The sequence below is a fragment of the Pteropus alecto genome, unplaced genomic scaffold, assembly GCF_000325575.1.
Source record: "Pteropus alecto unplaced genomic scaffold, ASM32557v1 scaffold70, whole genome shotgun sequence".
Taxonomy (NCBI): domain Eukaryota; kingdom Metazoa; phylum Chordata; class Mammalia; order Chiroptera; family Pteropodidae; genus Pteropus; species Pteropus alecto.
The window spans coordinates 2,382,786-2,391,848 of record NW_006431912.1 but is presented as its reverse complement, the minus strand read 5'-3'; the positions used below and the strand labels follow the sequence as shown (position 1 = coordinate 2,391,848).

Here is a 9,063-nt window from a genome sequence, read left to right as displayed (position 1 = left end):
TCGTTTACTGACTACAACACCGCTGCCCTTGCTCTTATCTCACCTCTCCAGTTCTTGTACTCCGGGACATAGTAGTATTTGTTCCCGAACTGGTCTGTGCCCACTTGCTCCTTCACTTCCTTCGACAGCGCTCTCCACAAGGAGCGGAACAAACTCTGAGACCCACTCATGCCGGTGGCTCAGGTCCCAGCGCGATTAGCAGCCGGATCCGCGGCAACTGAAACAGGAACGCCCCAGAGGCCGACCCGCCTACCGGCCCAAATGAGTCCCATCCACCTCCTCGCTCACGCCCTTCCAGTAACGACGCTCACCATTGGTCATATGATATCATCTCTCTACCAATGAGAGACTCTGTTGCTACAGCCCCGCCTCCGAGCTTTGTCATGGCGGCGTCCAGTGCCTTATCTGCCGTAAAGGAACGGGATGCTGGGTTTTTTGTCCGCGCGGCAAGCAGGATTGGACGACCCTCTTCGCCTACGAAGAGCGGAGTCCACACGAAGGTATAGAAAACCTTACTCTTTTCTCTAACAGGCCTGTTAAAAAATTGGGACCAATGACTGTGAGCCTTGCCTCACACTTTCCCGCCTCATTATCACTTTCCTCCCACCAGACTCAGCTTTACTCTTCTTTTAGAGCATGTACCAAAATTCCTAGTATGTATGTGTATGTACCTAGCATGTACCAAAATTCAGGACTCTCAGAAGGAAAGCAGGTATTTAACATAAAACACATTGTTTACTCCAAATAGTTTGGGCACAGTGAACCATTCTTATCCAGGATGGATAACCTCTCCCAATACCCTTGATGAGAACCCTTCTGAAATCTCAGAAACCAGGCAAGGCCAAGTCTTGCAAACTGGCCTTTCCAAGGATGGCAGTCTCAGGCGTGCTATGTTAACTTTTTTTTTTTGTACACCTTGCCTCCTACAGAAACTCCATTCCTGTTTCCCTATCTTATTACCCTTTTCTTTTCCTTCATGTTAACCCCTCCTAGTTCCCAAACCAATTCAGTCCTAAAGTGTTTAGTTTGGGCAGAGGTAAGCTTCCAAACACAGGCAGGTTTTAGGTAGGCCTAGAGTGATATTTCAGAGCCTGAGTAGGCTGAGGAGGTAATCTAATTGTGGAGACTGACGAGCTCAGGTGATAAAAGTATTGGAGGGGGCAGAAATCAAAGCCCAAGCCTGGTGAGCAGCATCTTTGTTGGGGGAAGGAATGGTAGTGGTGATGAGAGATTAGTTATACAGGGAGATTGGTATGGTAGTGGTGATGAGAGATTAGTTATACAGGGAGATTGGTCAAATAAATAAGTACATTAATGATAATGGGAGCTATGTTTCTCACTGATAGAATGCTCAAAGGGATGATTACCTTTGCACGTTTGTATGATATCGTACTTGTTACAAGAAGCACATATGACTTATAATTTGAATAATTATCAAATAGAAATATTTTAAGAAGAAATGCAAATTTCAGTTGGAAAAAATGAAAAATTTTCTGGTGAAATATCGAAGTTCAGAAATGTCAGGACAGCATCAAGAGCTGGAGTAAAAAATGTCAGAGTTCAGATGCAGTTTAGCTAATTGTTTTATGAATGACCTTGGTCAAATTACTTATGTCTTAGTTTTATAATCAAGAAAAGCAATTAGTAATACAACCTACCATCTAGGAAATCTACCATTTAGGATTACCACTGATGAAAATGTCAGCAAATACTAGACTCTTAATATTGAATGTTATTGTTATTGATCAAGATCATAGAGGTAGTAAATGTTAGCCTGGATATTTGAACCTAAAGCCAAACTGTCTTCTAGAAGTCAAAGGACTTGTATATCTTTAAATCAAACACTTGATACTGCTAAAATGATTTCCAAAGTGCTCTTTAATTATTAGTACTGCTACTGTCAGTGTGTAAATGTATCAGTTTGTACCTTTTCGAGGACTGTGCATTGTTATTTTTAAAAAACATAATTTGATAGACTAAAATTTTTCATATAAATTAGCATCATATCGATCAACTGAATTTAGAAATCATTCTGGTTAAATTAATGTAAATTCTTTTTAACATGTAGCAGATTAAAACAAATTTTAATAGTCGACATTCACTAGGCACTTACTGTGTCTAGACATTGTAATGAGCACTTTTTATGTATTAATTCATTTAATCTTAATATCCACACCAGAATAATGATGGTTCACAGTAATGGAATAACAGACATTTTATTCATCTTAATTTGTGAGAATACTTCTTAATAATTTTTACCTATAAATAATTAATTGGTTTTATTTAAATGTGCCTAATTGTTTAATTGAGCATACTAATTCTGTATTTACACCTAAGACATAAGAAATAGTCCTAGGAATTTTTAAAATATACTGTAATTCAAGTTGTTATCCTCTAGGTGTCCTCAGTTAAATTTAAGTTATCAGAACTTAACAAATCATGAAAATTTTTCAGTCTCTAAATACCTTAATAACAACTTAATAAAATACACTATATGAAGTTTAAGATAATGCTTCAGGAGAAATTCTTCACATGTAATTATTAGTACTGTTGATATTTTAAAAATTTGTATAAGGCCTTTAAAAATCTATAAATCCCTTTGGATGTGTAGTAGAAAGAGATTTAAGCATTACTTACGATTTTTGTGCTATCTGTAATCTTGGTAAGATAAGGACATTTTTTTATGTTTAAATTGCTCTCTTATTGTTTAGTTTTATCTGTGTCCCCCATTTAATTTTTTTGTTTTCTTAAAGGGTTTTAGGACTAGAATTAAACAAAGACAGAGATGTTGAAAGGATCCATGGCAATGGAGTTAACACCCTTGACATTGAACCTGTTCAAGGGAGATAGTAAGTTTTTTATTCTTATACATTTTTCTTCCTAAGTGGGATGCAGTCAAATCTTGCTTTCAGATTAATTTTGTAAAGGTTCGTAAATATTATTAAAAATTCTAAATGGTGGCATTTTTGATCTGGTATTACTAATTTCAAATAAATACAAAACTTCAGTCCTTCAAAATATTGCCAGATAAACATTTCTAAACTACTTTAACATAAATATATTTATTGTTAAGTTAACAAATATTGAACTTCTTTTGGATGTGAGGCTTTTAAGGGCTGGGGTGTGAAACCGTAGATGCTATTTTAAAACATAGTTGTGGCTCTCAAGGAGTCTAATTTAGAAAACAAATATTAAAAAGCAAAAGTATGTTTTAGAGATTTAAGTTTGAAGCACACCAGACTTGTATTTGCATTCCTCCTGGTTTTACCACTTATCCATGTAACTACGAGCAATTTGCCTAACTTTTCTAATTCTCAGTTGCCTTAGCTATACAATGGGAACAGTAAAACCTAACAAGTTTGTTGTGAAGATTCATGGATATTATGTATATAACACGATTAGCATAGGACCTGACATATCACAAATTGTTGCCAGTTTTCCTATTAGTCAAAAGCATTATCACTTATATTTTTACTTCTTTCAGTCCATTCTCTAGATGATAGCTGAAGTGTTTTGAAAAATGCAAATCTTAACAAACCATCTCCCCACTTAAACTCATCTTGACCCTTACGTGACTCTTAAAAGAAGGTTCAAAACTCTTCATGTAGTCTGTTAATTAGAACAAGTATAAAAATAACTACAGAAAAAATTTATCATGTCGTATTATGTTTAGCATTTGCCCCACAATTTTTATATTATAATGAAGAATTAATATTACTATTATTATTACCTACATTTTAATAAGCCAGGAAAGATTTAATAGAATTCCATTTTTTATTTCCGGCTTCATGTTCTCACCTAGTATTATATGAGAAAAAGGAATAGTGAAGAAATTCTCATTTCAGTACATGGTTAAATCTAAAAGATGACCAGCGATAATTCTTTTCTTTTTCCTGACCTTTTCCAGGCTTAGCATATATCTCCCATTCAAGGATAGCTGTGGGACATTTGCTTATAAAGTAATGCAGACATGAACAGCAATGAACAACTGATTTTTTTGGTCTTGGGTGCAGGTGGAAAAAATATTTAGTACTGCTTCTCCAACAAGTCATTTGGGATAGTAATCAGTTGTTTGACCTATGAAGTACATGAAGGCAGTAGGCTGCCAGTTATCAGAGTCAATGAGAAATGTGGGAAATTATTGGTTATATATGCCTGAAATATGCAGAGCATATTTGCAGAGCATATAGAGAAAAGTCAAGATTCTTGCTCCAATGGTTTCCTCCATTATTGCATGGTAAAAATCTATAATTATTTATTTCATTGTTTGCTAAGACTCGAATTTTGCATTAAACCTTTTTGGCAGCAAAGAGAGAAATAAATAGAAAAATATATGTTTAATGGAAAATTATATACTAATTTTCTTGAGGAAATCAGTGTACATGAAACTGGCTCAAAATACTTGTTGATAGTTACCAACTGCTATGACAGCTAATGATATCACTGAAAACCAGAATGAAAATCAGAATACAGAAATCTGGTAAAGAAGCATTAATTTCCAAAGTTAGGAGTTATTTTAAGAAGTCTACCTGAAAATAACATTTTAACAGGTGCAACTGCAAAGGGTGCATTTGCATATCGTTCTGTAAATCTTGACTTTTATACCTTCTCAATTCTCCTAAATTAATTTCATTCATCTCTAATATCAGCTTATTTTGTCCATATAAAAACGGGAAGCCATATCTCTTACTATATTTACTCTATTACAGAATAATAATCTCACGATTAAATAAAGTCAGTGCCATCATATACTTCAAATAGTCAGTTAACTCCAATAATGGTTCAGTTTTTCACCCAATTAATGGAATCAAAAGTAGTCATTCTAGCAAAGATGAAACATCTGGCATTATTGAAAATACCATTTAAATTCAGTTTAAAAGTTCAACTTTGAAAATATTTGTTTTTGTTTTGATAATACATGTAGTGCCATGGTAAAAAAAAGTATTTCACAGAGTTCAAATATGAAGTATAAATGTTTTTAGAATTGGTTATGGTACACATGTAACTCACATCTGTGTCCAAACAAAATGCAACATTTAGCAACTGAAATAAAAGTTGTAATTGTTAAAATTTACACATATTTCTTTATATACACAGAGTAATAGAACTGCAAAATTTTTATAATGAAGCTAATGTTAAATATAAAAAAAGAAACTTTAATGTGGCATTACTTGCTGGCTTTACTGCCCATTTTCAGTTAGACTTTAGAACTGTTTGAGGAAAGAACTTTGAAGAACTACCTTTAAATTAGCCTAATTGTTCTACAAATTAACATTGAATTTTTCTTAAAACACATCTATAAATCAGTGCTACTTGGATATGCTGCTAGTTCATGAACCCTTTGTAACTGGTTCACAGTGAGATAAGTAGTTACTTCGTCATTAAGCATACAATTTAGAAGATTTGAGATTTGTAGCAAGACTTTCTCAGTGAAGAAAGAAGTATATTCATTTCTGGTACAAGCTCCTTATCTTGTCATAGACGGGCACTTTAAACAGCAAAGAAACTAAAGATGGCAAGATCAAAACCAGTGTATAACATTTATAACAAATATAAGCGATGAAGTATCCTCACCAACCACAAAATATGGCTGAGTGGAAATAAAACTACTAATTGCTAGAGCTGTGTGGTATCAGCATCTATATCAGGCATGACAGTAAAAAGCAATGGGGCATCTAATAGACCTAATAACTCCAAAATAACTGACAGTCGAAAGCTCAGCAAACCAATTTGACAATAGCAGCTGAAACTGGGAGAGAATTTCGGAGTTGTTCAAGGAGTTCACAGAAAGACCTGTGGGACTGGAGTAGTCTGGGCCCTATAATCTCTCCACTCATTAGCTAAAGATCCCCTGTAGGACAGAACCCTACACTGAGGGGGAACTGGTTTAAATAGAATCCAAATTAAGCAGCTAAGAGACAATAGAACAAAGGAAATAGATGGCCCAGATAAAAATTAGAAAGGTAAACAGAACCAAGAAATCTCTGAAGGTAAGCTGCTACGTTTGAACATCTTACAAAAGAAGAGAGCAAGAGAATATCCCAGAGATATAAAACTAAAATATTCTAATTTGTCTCCCAAATGTTTAAGAAAATGAATTTTACATAAAAATGAGCAAAATAATAGGATTAAGGTCAAATTCCATACATAATTATTGTAAGAAAAAAGAAAATAAGTAGATCCCCTATAGACAACAAAGTTGTGCCAAAACAATATGCCCACAAAATAAATGAGAACTTTAACCTAATATTTCAAAAGTAGCTAAAAGTCATTTTGAAAAGATACAAAATATGAAAGAATAACAAGTTGGAATTAGAAAAACTGAGAAAATGATCAAACTGAAGAAAAAATTAGAAATGAAAAATGTTTCAGAAATGACTAAAGTACCAGGAACTCAAGCACAAAGAAAAAAGATAATTCCTTAGATGAAGGTAGAAAGGAAGAAATATTTTTTTAAATCAAAAATAAATGGAGAAAAAGAAAATGATTCAAGAGGTAGGAACATATGTAGATGATAGACAAAGGAAATCCACCATACGTATAATAGGAGTTCTCAGTGAAGAAACTCAAAGAGAACAGAATAAATATTAAAACTATAAGCCAAGAAAACTTGCCTAGAATGAATAAGATCTGAAACTACATTTGGATAGAAAATAATATTGGAACTAGATTTTGATTTTGAGCTTTATTTCCAAATAAATGAAGTTTCTTATCTAAGATTTTAAAGGAAATAAATTAGTCAAATATTTTATATCCAGTCAGACTGATTTTCAAGTACAGAAAGATATGCAAATTGTCAGTAATGTGCAAGAATTCAGGGAATAGTGTTCTCATTAGTCCTTTCTTAGGTATCTACTAGAGAATAAAATCAGAACCAGAATGAATAGAGAGATCGCAACAAGAGGATTGATGGTGAGCAGTAGTATTAGCAAATAGCAATACTTTATACAGATATATAAATTTGTAGATCTGTCTTTCCTACTAGATATTTAACTAGGAAGACAGGAACTATGCCTGTCTTGTTCATAAGACAGAGTACCTAGCATATTGTACTTCTCAAAGTTAAAATTAATTGATTCAATGTGTTCATAATAAAAGGGGAAAAATCTAACATTTATTGATACCTTATTTTTTGCCAGGCAGTTTAAAAGTAACTTTGCATATTACTTTTATATTTCCATCAACTTTATCATTTAGATGAAAATGTCCCCCTCCTCTAAAATGTGAAAGGCTTAAACATGTGAAGTAACTTGCCTGAGATCACATAGCATCAGTAATAGCTGGTCTGTCTGATTTCCATTATTATTTAGCACAATTTATAATTAAGACATTTAAAATAACTTTGTAATATTTTACTTTCTAGTAAGAAATATCTTTTGCCATCTTGTTTCTACTGTCCTTTTTGGTATCAGGAAAGTAAATTTTAATTGATCACAAATTAAACCTTTTCATATTTATTCTACTAATATTAGATTGAGAAAGTTTAGTTTATTGAAGTCATGTTAATGAATATTTACTTGGTTTTTGTGGGCATTCGGGTGTTTACAGATTAGTAATTTTCAGAAATATGTAATCATAAATGAACTACATATAACGATAAATTAATGTTAACTTTTTTATTATTAGCATGTTATCAGGTGGTTCAGATGGTGTGATTGTACTTTATGATCTTGAGAACTCCAGCAGACAACCTTATTACACATGTAAAGCAGTGTGTTCTGTTGACAGGTGTGTATTAAAAATGTAATTCACGAATTTATAAACAGTTGAGTGTTTTTTTGCATTAAATGCAAAGTATGAAAATAGCAGTCATATGAATGTCTCAAGCAAATTGTTCTAATTATATATTTACATGGATATCCCTTGACATTTTCTTGAAAATCATCACTGAAATTTAGGTGTAGCTCTTTTTAACCTAACTTTCCCAAAACAACTTTGGCTTCAGTTTTCAGGATGATTTTATTGAAAAACTTTTGATTATGTCTTTTTTGTTTTACACCTACATAGCACTACTCAATGACTAATTATAGTTTTTAGTTCCACTTAGTAAAAGATTCATTTATGAGTCTTTCAGCTAATTGTAAACACAAGTTAGATTTTTCAATTGATATTAATAGAACAACCAATTAATGGCTAGAAGCAATAAATACATTGATGTTTCCTTACCAAACAGACATGTACACACAGCCCTCTTACCTCACTACTTATTTACTCAAAGCTTCCTAACTTAAAAATGTACCTCTCTTTGTTTTGAGTTTTCTGACTATTCTTTACTGTCTTTCCAGTCTTGTGAGAATTATTTTAAGTCTTCAGTAAAATGTTTCGTGACTTTGTTGTAATTTGTTGATAATGGTCACTTAATTCTTTCATAATGGTCACCTGTATCTGATATTGAGCAGACCTTGGAATTTACAGAAACAATAGGTATTGAGAAAATGCTTTCAAGAGGAAGACCTTCATGAACATTAATATCAACAGCCACTCTGTATTAAAGCTGTTCCCTAAGCACTAGAATAGATAGAATATTTATGAGGAGATTTATGATTGTTTCTTGGCTCTGATGCTTCACTTTGGAAATATAGATTTGGGAAACTATTACTCTGAACCTCAGGTTATTCTTATAAGGTTTCTTTAAGAATTAAATTAAGTATTCAAAAAACTCGTTGGAAACTGTAAAGCCATTGCATAAACAGAAAGTAATATAGTGATAGGGAAACTTGGTACGAAGCAAGATACCACCTCAGATACTCTGAAACTTGATTTCTAAGAGGGTTATACCATTTTATATTCTCCACTCTCACCAGATAACTAAAAAACTAAATTCTAAAATGTAGAGCATATTAACACTTTATTTTTATTTTCATTCATTTTTATTTTATTTTAACATTTTAACATTGTTTAATTTGTTATATGGCAAAATAGTATTTTCATATATACCACAAACTATATAATGTTATTTCATGAAGGATCTGCTTTTCTAGTATATAAGGTCAAGTAAATGCTTAGCACATCAATCTTTTGCTTTACTATGACTTTCTTCTTAAATTCGAATTCAATCTTTAA

General features: G+C 32.7%; 2 protein-coding genes across 3 annotated transcripts in view; one reads left to right on the top strand and one right to left on the bottom strand.

Annotated features, from left to right (window-relative positions):
* NDUFAF2 (NADH:ubiquinone oxidoreductase complex assembly factor 2) overlaps positions 1 to 266 on the bottom strand; it is a 124,378-nt gene extending 124,112 nt beyond the window's left edge. The window contains exon 1 of the mRNA XM_006906049.3: positions 44 to 266. Within this exon, the coding sequence (XP_006906111.1) occupies positions 44 to 170 (127 nt within the window). The 5' untranslated portion in view covers positions 171 to 266. The remainder of the gene's footprint in view (positions 1 to 43) is intronic.
* Positions 267 to 349: 83 nt separating this feature from the next.
* ERCC8 (ERCC excision repair 8, CSA ubiquitin ligase complex subunit) overlaps positions 350 to 9,063 on the top strand; it is a 35,521-nt gene continuing 26,807 nt past the window's right edge. The window contains exons 1-3 of one of the 2 annotated variants that reach the window (XM_006906048.3): positions 350 to 500; positions 2,754 to 2,849; positions 7,627 to 7,728. In XM_006906048.3, the coding sequence (XP_006906110.1) occupies positions 424 to 500; positions 2,754 to 2,849; positions 7,627 to 7,728 (275 nt within the window). In that variant the 5' untranslated portion in view covers positions 350 to 423. Of the gene's footprint in view, positions 501 to 2,753; positions 2,850 to 7,626; positions 7,729 to 9,063 lie in introns of those variants that run through there. The other variant, XM_015599462.2, reaches the window with a different exon arrangement.